Consider the following 24123-nt stretch of genomic DNA (forward strand, 5'->3'; position numbering starts at 1 on the left):
TCATATAAAGTGTCTATTTAGTATTAACAAGAGTATTTCCGCGGAGTAGAAAATCAGACTTCTTGTCATGTATTCCGTGCATTTTCTGGCGAGACGTTTTCTTCTCTAGAGGGACTAAAGGTGTATCCATGAAGTCTTTCCTACTAGTCCCCTTTCTCATAAAGTTCATTACACAAGCTTAAGATCTTTTTTGTAGCTAATCAGTGGTGATTTATTCATTCTAGTTAAGATCTCTTCATCACCCAAGTACTCGATTAGTTCGACAGGAGTCGCCACCATTCCCGTTGCCTTTCCACTCTTCATTTCCTTAAGAAAATGTTGCTCGAAAATTTCTAATCATGTAGGTCGGCTTAATTTTTTATAGGTAGGGTATGCGGGCGACTGTTTTCGTTGTATAATTCCATTTAGTATTCTTAACTTTTGTTGAGTTTTGTGTTTTATGTTCACTTCATGCACAGTAAGGCTAATTAGTACTGAACCTACAGTTTATAGTGAGATCCGAACCACTATGTGCCTACACCGTTTATCGAACCCGGGACCCCTTAATTACAAGGCGACGACGCTACCACTACGCCATCGGGGAGGCCCCTAGTATTCTTAATTTGTCTCTGATTTCTCAACCTTCTTATCTCGTAGCGTCGACATTGTTTTCAATCTATTCTTCTTACCTAAATGCAATCAGTTTGCTTCGTGCTATATTAAATCATACCTTCCCATTTATATAGTTCAATTTCTTCATATTTATGTTTCATCAATTATTACTTTGCCTTTCAGTTTCTCCTCTTAGTTGGTTATTTCATATCCAGTAGTTTTTCTCCCTTCTTGCTTTTTTACGTTCTTTCATTTTCTTGCTTTCTGCATCTTTCCAGCATATTTGATGTGATCCATGGTTTCCTGGTTCTCTTTCTCACTCTGCACCTTAATGTTTCTTCTGTTCAAAGATTTTTGTATCATCCCCAATATTATCAAAACTTCCACCTGTCTTTTAGTCAAGTGCCTTTCTCTCTGAAGGTCGCCGGTTCGAATCCAGACTGGGCATTCATTGTGAGTGTATCAATTTCATCTTAAAGCATCACTCATCCTCATCTTCGCGATTAGCCAAAAGTGGCAGAAATGAGAAGTAAAATAAAGGAAATCAATCAATTTTTCTCTCTGAAATTATCTTCAAATTTGTCTCTCCATTCCTTCTTCGCCGTCTGATCACTTTTTATCTTATTTCAATGGATTTTTATTCCACCAACTAGTAGGACATGGTCTGAAATGATATCACTTTCCAGTAAAGACAAGTCTCTATATGTGTTGGAAATTTACACAAATTACGGCGATCAATAAATACCGTACGAGTACTTTTACTAGCACTCCGAGTGATGACCGTATGAAAATTGAAGTGAGCATAATTCTTGGACACATCGTGTTCTTCATCGATTCTTTTTATTCTGGGGACTTTGTTGCTCCCGATTCAAATGACACTTCCGGAGATCTGTTTGAAGGGAAATCCCCCAACCAGTGTCAGCATTGTTGTCTGTTTTCCTGACTTCTCTGATTCCTCGGGATAAGACCTGGAGAAATGGGACTTACAAAAGTCCAGACCAAGAAGACCACGGCGAGTTGTACCAACACCAGCTTATTTCTTGTAAATAGCTAACTAACAGACAATCAACAACCTGCCACCTAGAAACCACTGCTACTCCACATACATGGCCTTGAGCAGAAATGTAGTTATATTAGGACAATTAAGAACACTTCCCAACAAAGCAGCAGAATCCATCAAACTTTTTTTTTTTTTAATTTCAAAATAAAATTTTGAGTGCGTCAGCACTTAGGCTATTTTGCACCCGTCACGTGATACGGGGTCCAGTCCCTTACCATAACTAAAATAACGATAATGCCGTGTGTCTAAAAATCTTAAAATAATCTGACTGCGGTTAAAAGCTGAGGCTATAAATAGGAACTCAGCACGAACAAGGACAACACACACACACACACACACACACACACACACACACACACACACAGTTCTAAAAAAAATATACTGGGCGTTGGTTCAGACGCCAGAGCCTCGTTTGTCTGCCAAATGCAGTCCAGGGTGTACTACATGGAAGTGAAGTTGACAATTGGGTGTACTACGTAGAAAGATCACCCCTTACACCTTTCGATTTAACTCATAACATGACAATGCTGATGGCTTTTCACAGCATAACTGTTATAAATACGCCCACTGTACACCTAAGAGAGATGGTCCTGTAAGTTATTTTGTGTCAACTTTTCAGTCCACACCAATGGATGACGTGAAAGATGACCTATTCAATCATTTGACATCTGTTGCAGAAGTAAAGTAGATGATAAACACAGATCAATGCAACTATTTCTCGTGGTCCTCGATAAAAATCTTGGATGATATTTATTGTACGAAGTCCACAAGTTAATTTGTTTCAAGACTTACCGGCAGCAAGCCAGAGATTGTTTGCAGTGCTTAAGTGTCAGCGCCTGTGTCGTGGGTTGTTCACGTGATATACAACTCCTCGTTGCATGTAATACCGTGATAATAATTCATCAAAGTAATGCGAAAAAGTCCACGCGTCCACACCAATCAAGTGTGTTAATTTTAACCTAGATCACTCGGCTAATTATCGCGGGTTAAATATTTTAAAATTTGTACCTCAAATAACATCTGCTTTAGAAGTCAGACCCTGTCAACAGGAGAGACATCAATCACTACCATGCCCCTATCGGAAAACATCGACGGCTTCCCCAATGGCGTAGTGGTATTTTCATCGCCTTGTAATCAAGGGGTCCCGGGTCCGATACCCGGTGGAGGTACACAGTGGTTCGGGTCTCACTTTAAACTGTAGGTTCAGTCCCGATTAGCCTTTCTATGCATAAATTGGACTTAAAACAAAAACTATAAAAAACTATATCAGACTGAAAGCATTTATATCTCTAGACCGGACACAAAAATACTACGCCATAGCAGCCAGTCCTATTGTGAAAAAATCTCACTTACAATCCTTATCCACTCTACCACAACACCGACACTGTAGGCGCAAAATTAGTAATCATCTTAAGGACAAACTAAAAATCATGGAACATGTCCAAAACACAGATAACAACTTGTTCCATCTACAACTAGTCTTTCACAAGTTTATCCAAACTGGTCTGCTCAGCCATGGTAACTTTGAGCATCCTCGCCAGGTTCGACCAGCCACAGACGTTAGACGAGCTAGTCTGACACGTAGTATGAAGTTGCTACAATAGAATGTAGATCATGTCTACAGTCACATATTTTTTGCACTTGCTACAGGAACACGATGACGACGGGTACTCATGAAAATCGCATCTCAAGTCGCATCATCATTTCAAGCACAGGAAATACAAGATCTTCACATTCATTGATTCCCGGAACTGGAAGACACAGACGTCTACATCACGCCTCTGGCTACCCTTCCCCTACAAGCCATAAAAACAGTTTTAGTTAAATATCTTTTCCCAGTGATAGAACTATTCCTGGTAGGATCTTACAATTGTCCACGCCTACCTTTCCACTCTCTACATCTTACTCAGCTACTTGAACACATATTGTTGAACCGATCCTGTTAAAATAAACTCTCCCAATTTACAACGAAACAAAACAGATCTTACCATTGTAGTTCCAGTTCAGAAGCGCAGGTTGCTATTCAGAACACTTTCTCCGTGTGGTCGATTATATGCTTGAAACAGCTGGAAGTATCGTGTTCAACGAAGTCGGCACATAAGGCTTTGCATAAAATTCAAAATCTGTCCTTTACGTCCAACCCTTAGATTTATCTCTCCGTTGACGCCACTTCACCGTTTTCTTCAATAAATTCGACTCAACCAGCTCCTCCAGCGACACAATATGCCTGTTAGCATCACCATTTTATTTTCTTTACTCGTTCAACATTCCTATGAGAATAACATATTTACGGACCCTATATGCAGACTCTACAGCTTTAGACAGGACACTGGAAGTCTACTGGGGACGATCTGCTTCCATATTCGACGATAGCTTGTTATTTTGAGGTTTGTAGCCGAAAATAGATAATAAGATTTAACGGAGAAATGACTACATCTTCTGTATACTCACAGCATCCTACTCCACAAGACAGTGAGTTACGATTGTGTAACAGCGTCATCCCTAACAGTAGCAGTAGTATATACCCGGAACGATATTGACCGCTGTGTTCTTTCAATACTGAAATAACCCATACATTTCACAAGACTCTTTGCCTTTACGTCCACTTCTAAAATCTCCGGAACTTTGATTGGCGATGAAACACGGTATGGTGGTACTGTGCCACGCACGCATATTTATGGAAAGCTGCAGGTAGTTCACAACTGGACATTGATTGATTTGTTTATTGTTATTGATTTGTTTATTTTTGTTGACTTGTTGTTTTAAGTTCACTTTATGCACAGAAAGGCTAATTGCGACTGGAGCTACAGTTTAAAGTGGGATCCGAACCACTATGTGCTTCCACCGGGTATCGAACCCGGGACCCCTTGATTACAAGGCGGCGAAGCTACCACTGCGCCATCGGGGAGGCTAAACTGGATATTGAGAATTATGATTCCACAGTTCGCATTGACAAAGTGCATTGACTTGCCTTATTTAGAAGAACTCTTTGGGGAACTTGCCATTAATATCTGGGTCAAGATACCACTGCGACACAATCCAGTGATCCATGTACTCGACGAAGAAACACCACACTACCTTAACTTCTACAGTAATTCTTCGCACGCGAAAAGGTCAACTAGTTCTGCACCGAGATATGGTTAGAAATCAGCGTTTTCGTGGTTCAACACTTGAATGGATGGCCGCGTGACTACATGTCTCTTGTCAACAATCCTTCAGATTACCCGATTGGACAACAACATAATGACTTCCTACGCCACATCTATACAACCATTGACATATCGTTATCACCTTGAGACTCAATCTGCACCACCCAAGGAACAGTGCGGAAAAGTTCTCATTTCCAGGATGCAAAGGAATCCTGTAACTCGTCTCAAGTGGTAAAGAGGTTGTTGGAGTCCATGATCAATGTCGATGTCTCCGATGTCAGCTTTCGATAAATAGTTTACCGGTTTAGGATACTTACGGAATCATTTGGTTATTTACACATTCCAGGAACACTGGAAGATTTAAACGAACCCTCTTGTATCACTATCACCCAGTAGATTGCTAGGTGCGTTTGATTGCTTAGTTTCTCCCAATGAATGTATGAATCCTGCTCGAAGATTTAAGTAGTATCAGATGTCATCACGTCAATGCTATTCTTATAATGTAAATTATATGGCATAATGTCAGTTATTTTTCTTACTAAAACTAATAAGATTGTGGTGCAAGAACCCATTAAGACGAAGAAATAAATTAAAAACAGGTTTTTTGTCATTATACCAGGTGTTTCAGAAATAATTGAGAGGTTAGTGACGCTAGGCGACACTCCAGTGTTTTGGTCCACAATATCACGGACTTTACACTGTGTGACTTCTGTTTGTGCGGTTTCATCAAAGACAGGATATTCGTTCATAAATGCAAGTTCAATACTTTATAACCCATCAATTATTTCTGAGACACCCGGTATCGTGGTGCTTTTGAGAATTACGTTATCTGATATGGTACGGGGATTGAAAGCATGTCTTTCTTTCAAGAAACACAGAAGTACCACGTCTAATTTTGTAAATTATTGGTATTCTTTTGGTAACGTGGTTAAAAATTTGGCATATATTCTCGTGACTCGATGTTCTGGCTCGCTTCAATCTTGCTAAACTGTTTGTAATATTTTACATCAAAACCCATGTTGCTGGTGAACCGTTACAAAGGGGATTGCTACTGAGCCGTGCCTACCGTTTCTGCTCTGAATATTTAATGCTAATGGACCGTCCTCTAGCACACCCTTCGAATGCAAATGGAAGCGTGCGGCCCGGCCCCATGCTACTACGTCGCTTGGGTTTCTACGGTAACGAACCTGGCTTCTGGAAGACTACTTTTGTTGCTGACGCTGAAGACGTGACTCCTCTGTTTTCTGATATTGCAAGCAGGTGTGTTTATCAGATGGTCACGCAGCATTGAGCCCGCTTTAGACGAAACCATTTTCCTTAGCATTTATGCCATGACCAAACATGCTACCGTGTAAAGTAGCATTTCAGATGCCATGGCAGGCATATTTCATGGCATTTCTCAGGGATAGAATTCGTCTCATTTCCGTAGCATTTTTCATAGCATAACCAATCAGAAACAACCTCTAGGTCACGAGTGCAGATGTAATGGCGACCGAGTGAGATGTAAACAAAATTTCATTTCACGTTTTTAAAAGCCGATAACTATTCAACCGAGAGGAATAACGTTTCCTATGAAAGAAAATAATACCGCTGCTGAAATACCTACTTCCTATCGTACACAGTACACGTATGGAAGAATATTTTAGTTCTTTGAATTGTAAAAACCGGACACTCACCATAGATGGTGTAACTCTACTTGCCTTTCGCGCTGTATATATTATACATCGCAATCGCAAAAGCTAACCGGAATGTTACATGAAATGCTTCCGTGTGAAGTATCGTCTGCTATAAGATTTTTGGAAGTATTTCCATAGAATTTATGCTAGCAAAAATGTTAAAGGATATGTTTCCGTCTAAAGCGGGCCTTATTCGTTAAAACGTTCTCGACAGATTATCACTGTAAATGTGATAAAATGTAAGAATTTCTTATTTTACCTGAAGAAAAACAGAAACTTGCGGATTTATACTCTCTAAGACTTATAAAAAATGTTTTAGACGAGTTTCCTATTAAGCTACATACAAAAGTAGTGGACGAAATCGAACCAAAATCTGTTACACTTATACCGGGTGTCCCAAATGAAAGTATACCTAGAAGGCAATTATAACACGGTGTTATACGTTTTTCTGTGAAGTATACACAAATGCAACATGTAAGGAAATGAACCATAATGTACCACAATGCATTACAGTGTACATCTACACATGCCACTACAAGAGATGTTGGAAGTGGCCTTTTAAGCATATTTTGAATGTATTCTGCAGCTGATGCTGTGTTATGCTTGCAATTGCTGATGTGATGTAATCGTCAATGACAAACCTTAGAAGAAGTGTGACTTACATACAAACATCCTTTCGTACCATGTTTTGGTACTACTGAAAATACTGCGCTCCTTCAATGACAACCGTACTTCCGCAATTTATTTACTGTCCTGCCTGCCGCATGATGACGCTAGAATTCATTTCGTTAACTCAATCTTTTAAGCGAACACCATACTACACATTACTACCGTAATTCAATTCAATTTTGGAAGGAAATACATAGATAACATCTCTTAAAGTGGGTATTCATTTTTTTGGCACCTTCTGTTTTAGAGGCTCGAAACCTAACTACCTAAGCTAACAAGGAGCATTAAAAAGTGGTTAAAAGTATTTTCCAGCCTCACAGAAAAGTCTATAAAACAACGAGCTTTTTCTAAAAAAACATTTGATATGCGTAAAATGTGAGGGGGAGTTTGATATACCTAACATATTTTCAAATAATTTTGGCATTTTTCATATGTTTAGTGTATGTAAAGTCGTAGTTCACTACTAAATTTAGAACCTGGTGGTAACTTAATACGTTTCCTCTTCCTTTCAGGGCCCGCAAGCAGCGCTAGCATGAACAAGTCGAGCACCCTGCCGCTGCCGCACCGCATGGAGAGACCGAGCTCAGCTCGCGACAGAGAGGGGTACTACAGCGACAGGAACGAGCTCCTGCGGGAGAGGGACCGTGACAGGGGATACCTCAGCGACCACAATTCCAGGTCAGCCCTTTTCCAATCTGAATTCAAGGAGAGGTTTCGGGTACTGTGTGTATGTGTTTCGAATTGTTGCAGATAGGTCATATTCCGTGACACAAATGAAACCTGCAGTTGCTTGGCAACGGATAAGGTGTAAGGTGTGAGATGCTGCGAATAGTAGAATCCATAACGATCCGTACTTGGGTAGTGATTCTATTTCAATATTAATTACATCATTTTGTCTCTGCCGGGGAGTTGTAAGCAGGAAACGATAGGGTCTTCAATAGTAAACAAACAATATGTATGATACTAATATATTAAACACCATGCTCCTGCAATACATCAAAGAAAGTGACTGGGTATGGATCTATTTATCTAAAAGAATGGACATAAGTATGAATATCTCAGAAACCACGACACTTACAGGGATGGACGTTGGTTCATAAAATAGCAGGACAGAGACTAGTCTCATGCAACATTAATTTTTTCGGTCGGTATTTAAGTCTCTCCACGAGACAGGAAAGTAGTTTCAGAGAATATTGCCATTGTTAGGCACAATGGAAAACGTGCTGGAACCCCTACAACTTTTACCTTTATTCCCCTTTAATATTTACTATTACCTGGTTTGTCTAACAAAAACTAATATAAATTATATACATTTTAAGGTGTGTGTGAATTATTTCATAACGACAATTTACTTCCAACTGGGCATGCAGTCAACAACGTGCAGCTATCGACTTGTCCTTAACCTCAGAAACTTTAACAGGCGAGGAGTTCGTTGTTCGGGTACATGAAACATATTTAGAAGATAATCATAGTGAATTACATAAAATCTGTTTATTGTTTAAGCTTTGAACAAATGCATCAAAACTAGACTGTACAATTATTGGCTAATTACGAATACACATTCTGGCCTGATCGAAAGTTGAACCTTTGACTTGTGATTACAGTTCAGATGAGAGGCTACTAAAGTATGGAAGTCGTAGTCAGTATTGAGCTTTCAATATCTACGTGCTACTCATCTTAAAGAAATTAAAATGTTAACTATTTTTTGCATTGCTTATCATTGTATTACCTCTTCAGTGTGCGCCAAGAATTATTAATTCTTAATATTCCGTGTATTTAATGTAACCGAATATGCTTTTATGTTGATTGTAAATTTTAAGATATATTAGAACGTTGTACTTTAACATTTGTAAGTTCTTTTCTAGTTAATTTATAAGGAAATCAATATAAAGAAACTAGATGGTAATTGTCTCTTGGGAAATAGGAAAGAATGATAGTAAAAGTGTTCTGATATAAATAAAGAGCATGTGAAGTTCATTCAACTTCGTATATTTAACTCAGGTTGCAAAAATTCGTTGCTTCTGACAATGACCCTTCAGGTTCCATTGTGGCACAGCGAATCGCCTTTTTCATCACAAACAATCCCAAACGGTATAGACATTAATAATTTTTAAATGAAATGGGAGTACATCTTGACATGATACAGAGTAGCATCATCAACTGTGTTCAAACATCAGTATTTTTATGTACGTAATTATAAAATAGGGGTGGAACTTTCTCTGCCTTCAGAACAGAAAAGTTGTAAGTTCATCCTAGTTCGAATATTTTGGAACGTTCCATAACTGAACAGAACAGCTGATCTTATGGTGGAGTGGTAATCATACCGTTCTCCGATATCAGAATCCGAGGTTCAAATCCTCAATTGGACACGATTGTTCGTACTCATCATCTCGACTTAGTGAGTTAAGTAATGTCCTGTCATGGCTGTTGCTGAACCAATTCTCTCTCCCACTAAGTTAGGGCTTCCCTGATGGCGTAGTGGTAATGTCGTCGGTGGAGGCAAATTGCACAGTGGTTCGGATCCCAATTTAAACTGTAAGATTAGCTTATCTGTGCATAAAGTGGACTTAAAACAACAATTCAATTCAATCTCTCCCACTAAGCGTTCTTAGAATTCCATGAAAATTAAACAAAGGCAGAAAGAACTTTAAATCTCGTTTAAATCCTTTCATCCAACGTTTGTAATGGAAACCCGCCATTATTTTTATATATGTATAGTCCTTACGTTAAATTTAACCTATAATTTATATTGAAGAAGAGAAATGGCTATTTCCATTTAATATCGTTCAATATCTAAGTGTTTCCTATTTGCAGATCGAAAAATGGTCCATATAGAATAGTAATATCACCGCTGAAGAGAGGTTTATTTGCTTGTTTTCGGTAAGATAATGCATTGCGTGTCTCTGGAAAAGTCTTATCACATTCTATGCTTTCACTGAATACACTGGAAAGACTTCGGGTCACCGAGTACTACTTTCTTCTGCACACAACGTTCACGATCAATTATTGTACATATTGTGTAGCTTAAAACTCCACATCAGAACAGAAATTTGTGCTGAAAATATTGTTATTTTATTTGGGCATAATCGTACAATGTGTAATGTGCTGACAATTTTCACAGCCAAACGATTTTAGTTCGCTGCATTGCTAGAACTGAATTCAGTTCACCGTGTTCATATTGCTAGTTTTTCTCAAATTAATTTATTTCACACAATCTTGAACAACTAAATTTAGTCATGTTCATGCTGGCAGTTTTTCAAAACTGTGTTTAGTCTACTGCGGTGATATCAGCAACGCAGTGGGGGAATTCATAGCGTTTTGTAGTGTATTTAATAACAATTGAATATGGTTCATTGAACCATTTCTTGGCGTTATAATGGCCACTTCACCCCGCACAAGTTGCATACGTTGCAATAGCCAAATGCATAATGGGACAATCTCGTATTAATATTTTACCAGTAATGTTTTTCCAGCACAAATTTCTATTTTGATGCTATTGCCTGCGTGCTTGCACTGTGCACGCTTATCTTATAATGAGAAAAAAACTATTCTGTTAATTTTTGAAATAACAAAATCTATATGTAAACTTATAATTGTTAAACACAATTGGACAAGCATCGTATTTCCATATATAAAATCGTTAAAAGGAATTAAAATGTTCACCTCATTTTTTTTACATGCGAGAGATCAAAGCGGAAGTTTTCTCTGCAGTTTGCATCTTTTAATACCTCTACCAAAATCTTTTTTTTTTACGAAAATTTCAAAATCTAATCCGGAAATTAGAAATGGAGTAAAGATAAACTGTTGCTGTGTGAGTGAGTGTGATACTCGCATGGATCAAATTTGCTCTCTCTCTGTGTTCATTTGCTAACTCATAAGCAAACACAATGCCTTGGATTAAATGAGAACGGGTTTTCTTCTAAAAGTTTCAAATATAAATAATTGTAAGAAAACAGTAATATATTACAATAATGCTTTCCTTCCAAAAGGCTAATTTTGTAAAATTCAAGGAAAATTAATTTTATGACAGGGTCTACCGCCGTGGAACAATTTTTTTTAGAATTTTGTCCAATATCAGGAAGGTAATATTTACAGCCCACATTCAGAAATGAAACAAAATAGAATTTTAATTAAATTTACTTTCGTACTAACAAATTAAAATAAAATATTAAATTAAAATATTGCTCTTAAGGGTCGATGTAAAAAGAACTGTTGAACTTAGCACAATATTCCCTTTTATATCTCTACTTTAGAAGAATTTTTGAAATAGTAAGCTTCATTAAAATTAAGTAATTTCATTAATTATAATACATAAATTGTTAATGTGATACTATTTTGTGTCATAAAAAAACATTATAAATGTTATTAATAAAACTATGTATTAAGTATTTTGAAAATTACATGCAGATATGGCAGTGAATTTGTCCATAATTCCTAAAACGTAAGTTAGCCAAAATAAGTGTGGTGATAAAGTTCAAATTTCGAAATTCATATTACTTTTGTATTTTCAAACATATCACATATAATTTCGTCTTGATATCAGGTTAATAAAAAATCAGTAACTTAATTTTACAAAATATGAAACCATTAGTGTATTAGTACGTATATCATCTACGTGTTTTAACATATAAGCAAGATTTAAATTTTTAACAATTGCTTGTATCAAAATATCCACCATCCAAAATTGATATAGTTCAGACATAAATAATTAATTAGAGAGATTCCAAGGCTGATATGTTTGCTTTTTAATGCTTGCTTTAAAAAAAAACACACACACTTTGCACTGCACGAATTTGACCCACGATAATTTTTTCACCTGTAGAGGTTTTCAGCACTTACACAGTATTTAATTCCAAATGCACACATATCCCCTTCTTTATATTAAAAATCAGTTTATGCTTTGGAACCAAATATTAGTAAGTTTTTAGGTTTCATTCTTACACCTGATGGGTTCAACAACATTTGTTTTTGTATTTTGTACTCCTTGTTTTCATACGGTAATTTAGAATTTAACTCGTACACACTCGTAGAATACTTTACAGAAATAATTGTGTCTGCAAAAATTAAGATTTTTGATTTAAAATAACCTGTGCAAGGCGATGGAGTAGGAACTGAAATTAAGTTGTTTTCTAGTTCATTTCTCAGGGAACGAATTAGGTCTCTCTTTTATTTTATGCTTGTTCAAAGTATTTAAACACGTTTTTTGATGTAACGTTTCGGGAGAACGTTTAATGTCCCTTTAAATAACAGAACTAAAATAATAAATCAATTTTAACAAAAAATTATTAGTATTTTGATCAATGTTGAAGATTGATCAAACTAGAGAGATTGCTCCCGAAATGTTACCTCAAAAATGTGTTTAAACCCTTCTAATAAACGTAAACTAGAAGATGAAGAATTCTACAATGCAAACAATACCTACTATATACAATGGGAATCAGACACTGCACGTAAATTTTGTAACGTTTGATGTTAGGGTGAGGGTTTTTGTCACAATATATATATAATTTTTATTTTAAGATATAGCATTGCGTGCAGGAATTATATTATCTACTGAAAGCTTAGTTTTTTAGAGTAATAAATATATTAAAAAAGATAAAACAGAAAATAATGGAAAAATATATTTTTGTGAATCCTTCTTTTCATTTTAACTTAGAGAATTCATTTATCACTCTTCCCGCATGCAAATGTTGAATATTTATTCAGTGAAGTCATTAACTATATTTCATTTAACATTTCTTAAAATGTTTTTGTGTAGTTAATATTTTTTTCAGAATTCTATTGTATTCATTACCATTTACTGTGTTTTGCTCCTATGCGAGAAATGTTACTTTTCCCTTGTGTAGTCACACGCTTATAATCTTCACTCTGAGTATTTTTGTTATAATACTTGTAGTCATAAAGTAGAGAATACGTTTTGAAAACCACTGTTATACATTTGTAATGCTAACACAGTGCCTTATGCTTGCACATGTAGTATATATGTTTTTAACTTCATTATTCTTTTCCAGTTATCGTCGTTTTCTTCACATACCTAGTTATATATATTTATATGCTACTATGTAGATAGTACCTGAAGCATGTTTACTTTGTAAGGTTTATGCTTAAATGATGCATGAATTGTGTGTCTGTATGTATGTTAAAGTACCCAGGTTTCTTCCGTTATCAGATCATGCCAGTATACAATTTTTTTAAAAAAATATACGTTTGAAATGTGTGGTGTGAAGTAACTTTCAACTATATTTGATTCAGTATAATGCCTTGCAATTGAGTAAGAGTTTTTAAAATTCCTATACGTCCATAGCATATACTAGAAATGCGATTTTAACAATAAATCGAAGTTCAAACGAAGGATTTAGTACAATTTCGTTTGAAAGCTTCTATCCTACAAGTACTCATGGAAAAATAATAGAAAAAAGAAATCACATTGCAGCGATATTTTAATTACATCCTAAGGTAATTATGCTAAATATAATAATGGGAATACATAGGCTACTATTATTCATTCACTTATTATCTATCGAATTCCTCAAGTGGTTATAATTTTGAATTAACATAGAAAACTTCGCAAACTATACCTTCTGAACAAATGGCACTCCTTTTAACCATTCTTTATAACCTAACCTTTCTAATCTAATACAGAAAACTAATGTCTTTGAAATCATTGGCATTGCACACTTCTCTGCTGGCATAAGCAGTAAATATACATTTTCTGCCAATGATTGTTTTTTATATTTACAAATATTGGCATGATATAATTGCAGTGTTTCATCTTAACATTTTTTGAAATCAGCCTTTGTTCAACCATAATTTTTATTAAGCAAAATATAACACAATTTGCAACAAAAAATCAAGGTTATTCGAGTTACGAATGTTATGAGAAAGTTTAAAAATACATAACGTCACAGGTAGCATATCCACCAAAACAAATCTTTGCAAAATTATAACAATGTGTAAATAAGTAGCTGATTTGAACAATGCTGATTCTAAATTGGTTATGAGTGTGAAGGTTTAATGCAAGGATGAAAACCTGGGAACTTTTTTTTTCATTCGAGAGAATCGTCTCGAGAAGGGTTTAAACTGTTCTACGTTATTCTCAGGTACAGACCAAGCCAGCCAGAGTCTTCGAGGTACCACACTTGGTCAAGGGGCTCGGGGAGCTGGCGAAATGCGAACAAGGGCGGAGGCAGCACCCACCGGTCCCCCTGGGACTCTTTGCCTTCCCTGCGCCACGAAAGCTCACTGACCGAAACCAAACAACGAGCGGATTCCTTCGAACAAAGGTGTCATTTCGATTTATAACATTCTAATGCACATGCGATGTTGTTTAATCATTACTTTTTGCCTTCTTATGGCGGTTGCTTATATATAGATCTATTTTAAAATCGTTTAATTTACTGAAAAGTACTTGGTATAAGTAAGCATAAATACCGAAAAATCCATCTCAGTGTTCGAATCCATCAAGTTTTATACGAATGCTAATTCATTTTATACTGTGTGGGTAGTTATTGCTATCTTCATTTAGTAAATAGCTTGAGTATAAATATTTTAGTGTGTCATGACAGTGTAAAGAGAATGCATGATTTCTTGCGTTGATTTTATTTTACTTTGTACAGCACCAGTATTCGTAAGGTATAACTACGATGTAATTGTGGAGTGAGTAATATATATATATATATATATATATATATATATATATATATATATATATATATACTAGACAAGTAATTTTCACGAATTTGTGAATGAAAGTACCTAATATGTTTATTTCATTATCAAATTGAAGATAAATATAATTGGGCCGTTTGGTTTAAGGGGAGAAGCTTTTAAATATCGGATGCACGTCAGTACACAAGGTGTTATATAGTCGCATAATAAACCGGACCACGTAAATAAATGTTGGTTACGAAAAATTAAATCGTAAATATTGCGTGTACGTGTCGCTTGTTTACCTTTTCATATTGTTGTAAGCCCGTTTTACCTGGGCTCTGAGGTACAGGGAAGTTTCATTTAAACATTTTAGGTAGAGCTTAATAATGTTTGGTGGCTGAACCTGCTCCGTAGGAGGGTAGAGATATGGAAAGTTGGTGTAAAGGGTTATTCACGCTTGTTCATACCTGGTAGATGTGTGTGATGTCTTGTCCTAATGCTTCTCGCAGACCGAATCGTGAAAGTTCCAAGGTTCTATCCAGCGATCCTCAGTTCACCAAGCCAAGCGATCCCTTGCGCCTTGTAGCATGCTTAGGCAGCGGCAACTCCGTGTTCCATCGTCGTAGTTAGCAGTGTAAAGTGTTGTAGAGTAATCGGACTAGTTATCCATGTAGCGTCGATGAGTGTCAGAATCAAAAGAGAGCCAGCTCCGGGTAGGAGCTTGCTTTTATCATTACAGGCGTCGAAAGGTTGTTAAACCTTTCGAACGCGGTAGATCCTGTTTAGATCCACGCGTTTGCCTTTCCAGTTCCTGGTTTTTACGGAAGTTACAAGCTAGCGCATTCTTGAGATCGCTCGCTGGTCGGACAAGTTCAGGAAATGAACAAGTGTGAATATTAACATACGAGGTTTTCTCGGTCTAATGGTCTCCATATCTCTACATTCCCCTTGTTGAAATAATCGAACCACTCTGTGATGGTCGACAACTTCATCCGGAGTAGATTATATTTAAAAAATTAGGATTTATTAACAAATCAAACGTGTAGAAGACCAATACAGGAAACCAATCAGTAGAAGAATCACATCACCGTAGAAAAAAAAATGGTAATCACCAGAAGAGTCATATCATCGAAAATAACGTGGCACTAAACATCGTTGAGAAAAAAAATATAAAAACACGTAGAATAATAAAAAAAATGAAAACTGTAGGTTATAGCCTCATATAAACTCAAAAAGTACGAGCACAACAACTAAGTCTTGAGGCATGGATAAAATAATTGCTTAAGCGTAACACTGAACTAGTTTTGATTGAGTGATGACAGCACAATAAAAAAAAAAACACATGTCAGCACAGTGTGAGGAAACGCCGGGAACCGCAAGCGGTTGTTTTTTTTTTTCTGTTTGGTGAGTTCAAAGTACACTCGGCGGATCATACACAATGCTGGGCGGAGCCTTGAGGTATGTTACCTATGGCAACTCTGTAAACTGCATGCCGCCATAGGCTGGACGTGCTGTGCAGCTGACGATAATAAAAAAAAACACAAAAGAAAGAGACGTATCTCTAATCCAATATGGGTAGCATTCATGGGCACAAACTTTGGCACTGTAAATGACATATGTTTGTATTAATTGCGTGTGCCTTACGGTACTTGAAATAGCTGAGCACCGGAACACTTGTAGCCGATGTAAGATAACAATAAGTATCATGTGTCGTCGGGAAACAAGAGCAGGATGCACTCAGTGGGCGGGGCCTGTCGATGAAGATCGCCGTGACGTCAGCGAAGTTGAGTCTGGAAGTCAAATTTGCAATGGCGCTTCGGGGCAAGAAACGTCCTGGGTAAAGCGCTCCACATCTGGGTCGCGGCGTGAGAGATGGAAAGATCAGCCATGAGTCCAGACGGGAACGGGTCCTTGTTGGTGCTGGAACTCCACAAGATCGTTGTTGGTCTCTGCGATGAGCCTAGGTCTGTCGCTCGATGGTCGTCATGGGTCCAGGAACATCCGTGGCGATGAGATAATGAAACAAGCGTAAAGGGAAAATTAGGAAAAAGCAAAAGGTAGTGGAGCAGATTTTACAATAAGTGATGACGGGTTATAAAATCGATTGAAAAGGGACTTTCAGTTAAAACTGGTGAATCATTTTGGGGGGGAGGGGAGGTAATATCTAATTTGAATGACGGCGAAGGGGCGTTATTACTTATAGGATGTAGAGTTTTTTAAGGGGGCCTGTTTTTGATTAACAGGTTTACCATGTTGTAGGGAAAGTTCGCCGGGGGGGGAATGGGGGGAATAGGTGGAATAATTCCATGTTGTAAGGAAAGTTTGCTGGGGCGCAACGGGGGGGGGGGGGAATTTTCGAATAGTCGGCTTAGCCGGGAATGAAATTAGAAAAGAAAGGGAGAATTCAGCGATAATAGAACGAACTAAGTAATTACGAGACATTTCCTTCTGTAATATGTGTAAATGTCGTTTATAAAAGCAATTGCAAGAATTTTACGTGTCTTGTGGACAAAGGTTTAAGCGCCTTCGATTCGCTGCTAATAAAAAAAAATTGAAAAAGAAGTGAAAAAGAGTAAGTAATATATTTGTGTAAAAGTTCATTGAAAAATAGAGTAGGTTGTAATTTCATGGGATATGAGCTATACCATGTTGTATGCTATCAATATTTGAACTATAAAATTAAAGGAGAGAGTGGGAACATTTGCCTATTTTATTATATGCTTTAATAACATATTTAGTGCATTGCAGCTTTCAAAGAAGCAGTTCGCGGTACACCTGAGCGTAAATAAAAAAATTGCTATGGCCAAAAAGCCAATTGTTCAAGCAAGTTCTACGCAGTTCATTTGTTCTTTAGATCATTCATCTTGGTCTATCTTAGTTCATTCGTTCGTTATTTCTTTGTACTTTTTTCTTCATTTGAGCGTATATGTACCAGCAAATGGGGAAAAAAAAAATATTTGCTAGTTCGGTTCATAAACACACTAAGTACTTATTAGTCAAATCAGCTAAGTGATATGTTCTGACTATTACCATGCGTTTAAACGCAAAATATAAAATAACATTAAAATATCTGTAAAAAAAATTAATTATTAGGCAAGAGATGTATTATAAATGTTCCGACGATTGAGATAGCATTCTGTAATTCTGATCTTGTTAAAATAAAAATAACCATGTTGTATTAAAAATAAAAATGAGTTCGTTCTATCGCAGAAATGCAGTGCGTGCACGAGGAGTGGAAGGAGGGGGGGGGGGAAGTGGATGAGCGTGAGAAAATGCTGGATCATGCATGTGCAATGTACGCAACGAGGAACGAGGAGGCTAAAGCGAGTGACAACGGAATGGTGTGTTAATGAATGTTAGTGGGGTTATCATGGCACTAGTCGTAGCGGGCTTTAAGTCTAGAAATAGTAATAGTATCAGTCTTTTGTTTACTTCTCCCGTCGATGTAAGTTACTTCGTAGGAATTCTCATTAACTTTGCGAAGAATAGTTCCTTTATACTTATAAGAGGACGCAAAGGCTTTTGACACGCCTGGAGTTGGAGTGGCATCTAGAATCCATACATGTTGTCCTGGTGAGTATTGTATTTTCCTAGAAGTGCTATCTACGTACCTTTTCTGCTGTTCGTAACGCTTGTTCAAGTTGTCATGTGCGGTCTTTCGTATGGATGTCAGTAGTTCAAGTCTCTGTGCGTTCGTCTGGGAAACATTGTCGGGGTTCGAAGGAAGGACAGCGTCAGCTAAGATCCTTGGGTTGTAGCCAAATAAAGTAAAATACGGGCTCTGGAGGGATCCAGAATGGATTGTAACGTTGTGGCTGAACGCTGCGCTAGCTAAATAGTCACACCATGAAGCTTTCTTTTCTAACACAAAGACTCTCATAACCTTCTTTAAGTAACTAAATGAACTCTCAACTAATCCATTCGTGAAATGGGCACAAGTATCTACGTATTTTAGTTGTACGCCTGTAATATTGGCTAACTCTCGTAAGAGTAAACTTGAATTGGGCGTTGAACGATCTAAATAGATCGTTTCCGGGATGCCATGAACTAAAAAGACTTTCTCAACTAAAGCTGTTGCTATGTTTTGTGCATCGTGATTAGCCAAAGGAGCTGTAATTACGTACCTTGTACAACTATCAACTACCGATAGGAAATATTTGTATTTGTGCGTTTTTGAAGAGACTAAAGGACCACATACGTCAATATGGATTCGTTGGAAAGGTATTTGGGCTGGTTGAAATGTTTGCAGCGTATGCGGTTTAGAACCTTGTGGTTTCTTTGAAATCTGACAAGGGATGCAATGTCGAACCTTATCGTACACAAATTTCTTCATATTAGGGATGAAGTAGCGCATAAGCATTAAATTATATGTCTTTTGTGCACCTTGGTGACTTCCATTCATTTTGTGTGCATGAATAAGGTCGAAAACTTGATTTCTTAATGCATGAGGAATACAAAGTCTATCCCTATTACCAGTTTTGATTTTATTAGTCCTGTATAAGACTCCATTTTTGAGTACATAAGAATACGAAAGCTTTTCTAGTTTAGGGTCACTAGCTTTATCTTTGTTTTCTAATACGTCAATAATGTCTCTGAAATAGGGGTCTTTACGTTGTTCTGAACTAATATCAAAATCTGCTGCTTGTGCATGAAATACTTGATGAAAGAATAAGTCATCATCATCATCATCATCATTTTTCTTGTCATGATTAGTCTTTTCTATAGGGTTGTCTTTGGGAATGACAGGTGACTGAGTGTTTACTGTATCATTGGGAAGGACTTCTGGATGCTGGGCCATAAGGGAAGCAGATGGGGTACTAGGGGTGTTAGGTGTCGTCGTGGTAATGTTCAAATTGATATAAGTTTCTGTTCGTGGACTTAACTGAACTGTGTTTGAAAGAGTAGCTTTTCCCTCATACACATTTACATTCTCAATTTGAGTAAATATGTCATGCGATAGCTGGTGAGTCTTGTACTTTGATCTTAAAATACTATAATTAGGAGTACGTCCTAAATGACAAAGAGTTATTGTATTGTCTTTTAATGACATTTCGCACCTTTGCGTTCGTAAAAAGTCATTTCCTAAAAGGGGAGGGACGTTAATTGAATCTACTATTCTAAATGGGTGCGAATATTTACGCTTTCCAATTATGATAGGAAGAACGACAATTTCAGACACACTCAGTTTCGATCCGGACACACCTTGGATTGTGGATTGTACTTTGTATGTTTTTCTTTCAGTTGGGAGAAGATGGGAAGGATAAATTGAGATTTGGGAACCCACGTCAATAAGTAAATCTACCTGTTTTCCTTGTATCCTACTATTAATAAAGTATAGGCCATTTCTCTCAATTATAGGAACTTTATCTAATCTGGTATTATCTTCGATTTCGTTCCTGCAAGTCGAAGACGATTTTAGTTTAAATCACTGTCTCGTTGTGGCTTGTAAAAGCAGTTGTCGCTTTCGTGATTATAACGACCACAAAACTTGCAGGCTGAGGTATTTGCATCGTCGCGATTAGCCTGATCTCGACGCTGAAACCTGTTGTTACCATTACTTCTGAACTGGCCTCTTGAGTTCGATCGAAAGTTACCTCTGTGATTAGCTCTAGAATTATTATTATTTCTGTAGGAGGAGGACTTATTATTCCCCTTGTTGAAACCTCTGTTATGTGCGTTTTGATTAGCCGTCTTCGCAAATTCCAACACATTTGAACAAAAATTGAAGAGAGAACTCGCGTCTTCGGTTGAGTGCAGAGCTAAGGTCGAGATTTGTGACGAAAGTTTGTTTATTTCGTCACCAGAGGCGGCATTTTGAGCGTGTTCTACTCTGGGTACAGCTGGTGGTGCCGCGGAGCGGGCATTATCAGAACTCGGTATATGATACATTCCTTGATACAATGTGTGGGAACTATTTACGAGAGCCGGACTTTGGACTTGATGTGTCAATTGTGGGAGAGAAGGAAATGGACACTGGTTGTATGGTACAAAGTGCTGAGTCAGGTTGTGAGAATTACTACTGGGGAGGGGGGAATAGACCTGTGCATGCGAACAGCTGTGAAGTGGTGATGGAATGAATGTCTGGGGTAAGCTTGCCTGTGCGACTGCCTGATCAATTTCCAATTTCTCTTCCAACATACGGGAATTAATTAATGACTGCTGGCGTTCGAAATTCTGTAGGTGGGCAATTAATTCTTCTGTTCTAGCAAAATGCTTGTTGGTTAAACAGCCAATGTATTTGGCTCGCAGTCCCGTGATGATGTAAGAGAGAGTTTGTTCTTCAGTGGCGTTCGGGAAGTATTGCTGGACTAATGCCTTTTTAGCAATAACGTAGGTGTGAATGGGCTCGCTTACCACCTGTTTTCTTTGGAGAATTATCTGTACAGGATCTGCTGACAAGTATGATCCCCTAAATAGCGTACTTAGTTCGTCTTTGATATGCGTGTATGTCAAGTCTACAAAATTGGGTCGTTTCTGTATGTCATGAAAATAAGTTAAAGCGGTGTCCGTCAAAAATAAAGGTAACATCTCTTTACGCTTAGCTTCCGACCATCCTGCGGCGTGTGCTACATTTTGAAACTTAAGGAAAAATGAGTCAATGTGCGTAGGGTCATTTCCGCTAAATGGTGCCGGGTATAATGCAGTTGGAATTGGGGTAGCCATGTTAGTCGTGGGAATTTCTACAGTTAAGTGATCAGAGTTATTAACAGTGTTAGAGGAAGTTGAAACGGGAGCCGGGGTACTCGCTAAGGGTTGGGGTTGGTTTTTTGTTGGGTGTTTGTAGTCCAAGGACAAATTGAGGGTAATTTCTATTAGCAGACCTTAACCGTGTTAGTGGAGGGGAGGGAATTGGGGTTAAAGGTCGTGAATTTATTGGATTTGCCGTGATTGCAGTTGCTAACTCTATGATTTGGTCGAGGGAGGAATCTAGGTGTTCGTGCAACGCTATCTGTGACGTATTCATAAACGAAGGTTCGTCGTGCTGACCAAAGAACAAATGAAAGTATGGGTATACAGTTATTTATGTCATTAATATATCGCTGGTCAAATAAGCATAAGCAAGTGTTCCTGTGTGAATGATGCTTGATTACATGTTATGCAGAAGAACTAGATTTTTGTTGAAAAAGGGGGGGGACTCGGCATAAAAGAAAAAGAGGGGTTGTTTTCCATGGGGTAATACACAAAATTGTCACTGGGTCTGACGCATCTTAAGCGTTTTGTGGGAGTATGAGTTTGAATTACTAAAAATTTACTTTAAAAATGCTCCCAAAGTGGGAGGGAGGGGTGGGAGGGAATAATTTAATGTAAAGCAATTCGTACAGGAGGGTACTTAATTGCAAAAAAAAGCCTGAAGCATCTCCACCATGTTGTAAGCCCGTTTTACCTGGGCTCTGAGGTACAGGGAAGTTTCATTTAAACATTTTAGGTAGAGCTTAATAATGTTTGGTGGCTGAACCTGCTCCGTAGGAGGGTAGAGATATGGAAAGTTGGTGTAAAGGGTTATTCACGCTTGTTCATACCTGGTAGATGTGTGTGATGTCTTGTCCTAATGCTTCTCGCAGACCGAATCGTGAAAGTTCCAAGGTTCTATCCAGCGATCCTCAGTTCACCAAGCCAAGCGATCCCTTGCGCCTTGTAGCATGCTTAGGCAGCGGCAACTCCGTGTTCCATCGTCGTAGTTAGCAGTGTAAAGTGTTGTAGAGTAATCGGACTAGTTATCCATGTAGCGTCGATGAGTGTCAGAATCAAAAGAGAGCCAGCTCCGGGTAGGAGCTTGCTTTTATCATTACAGGCGTCGAAAGGTTGTTAAACCTTTCGAACGCGGTAGATCCTGTTTAGATCCACGCGTTTGCCTTTCCAGTTCCTGGTTTTTACGGAAGTTACAAGCTAGCGCATTCTTGAGATCGCTCGCTGGTCGGACAAGTTCAGGAAATGAACAAGTGTGAATATTAACATACGAGGTTTTCTCGGTCTAATGGTCTCCATATCTCTACAATATCGTTGATATTTCTTCCAAACAAACGTACACGAACACAGAAAAATAGACTATGAAGACTTCTCCCGTCATAAGAATCAACTTTTCTTTCAAGGCGTTGTTCCTTTTCTGTAATCGACTTGTGGTTGACTTGTTTAATTACTCGTGTGTTGACCCAATAACATATTGCCTAAATTTGTTTCACGTGGTGACATATTTACTGTAAATCGCAACCAAAAGTTTACATGTTTTTAAGTTTTGTCTATTTTTTCAGAGTACATATTGTGTGTTTCCTTTAAATTATTTAATAGCTTATCAATCATTCCACAGAAAGTGAGCTTAGATACCCCGACCGTCACAGGCTTTCTAGGTTTTCTGTTACTTACCACTTCTAAGTGAAATTGGTAAAAACACATTCCACATTTCTACTATATGATATGCTTGATTATTTTTTATCAAGCTGTATGTATGAAGAGATAATTGTATTTTATGCACTGTTACGGTCGGGATTTAGGTCCACTTCTGTGGATGACCCTTACGCAACTCTTCGATCAAAACTACTCTAATGCTTATGTAAGACTCAGGTGAGTATTCGCGGAGCAAGTGTTACGAGTGTTCTACTTTTAACCTATACCGACTACAAGGCGTAACAGTCTTTAGATTTGCTCCTATAAATTGTGAACAAAATGTTTAATGTTAAATATAAACACTGGTCACTTTATTCTTGGAATTGGACAGCTCCAATACCATATTAAAGACTTAAAATTCACGCTCGTGAACTTCAGTGTTTATCTGCAGAGGATTAAAATAAATTTTCCCAGATTTTGGTATCAGTTTAAATGTTCAGATTTCAACCAAACTGTAGGTTATTATCCTTCTGCCTGTGCATATACACTTCCATTATTACCGTCATTAAAGTTTGTACTTTGAATTTCTGTTGTTTTGATGACACTGAAGAATCGAAATCGTCGATATTCTTGTCAACCCTTGATTGGACAAAACAACTAGGTGCTTCCATTTATACTTGCTGTCTCTTGATAGTCCTTCATTGGCACGTAGTTATGTTTTTCTTAAAAAAATTTCAACTCTCATTTGAACACAGTTGTCAATGTTCTACAAACAGTAAATTCTCCTACATCAATAACAATTACAAATTATTTATTTCATTTAGAACAAGCATCTAACTTTCCATTGGAGCATTGAAGTTAAACTGGGAAGTGATTTCGTCCCATGTGTCACATAACGTTACAGATATGAAAGTCCTAAGAACGTTCAGGTGCAGGGGCGGTGCCAGGAGGGTGCGAAGGAGTGCTGGCGCACCCCTTACTTTTCTTCCGTACCACCTTGAGCACC

At 37.7% G+C, this 24123-nt stretch overlaps 1 protein-coding gene across 8 annotated transcripts in view; it reads left to right on the forward strand.

Moving 5' to 3' along the window:
- Positions 1-24123, forward strand: part of sif (guanine nucleotide exchange factor still life) — a 674511-nt gene that overhangs the window by 324750 nt on the left and 325638 nt on the right. For 6 of the 8 annotated variants that reach the window (XM_083112141.1, XM_083112137.1, XM_083112140.1 and 3 more), the window contains 3 exons: positions 7658-7823; positions 9960-10025; positions 14246-14428. In XM_083112141.1, the coding sequence (XP_082968267.1) occupies positions 7658-7823; positions 9960-10025; positions 14246-14428 (415 nt within the window). The remainder of the gene's footprint in view (positions 1-7657; positions 7824-9959; positions 10026-14245; positions 14429-24123) is intronic. The other 2 variants (XM_083112139.1, XM_083112142.1) reach the window with 2 other exon arrangements.

This window comes from Lepisma saccharinum, chromosome 1 (genome assembly GCF_977018435.1).
Source record: "Lepisma saccharinum chromosome 1, izLepSacc3.1, whole genome shotgun sequence".
Taxonomy (NCBI): Eukaryota; Metazoa; Arthropoda; class Insecta; order Zygentoma; family Lepismatidae; genus Lepisma; species Lepisma saccharinum.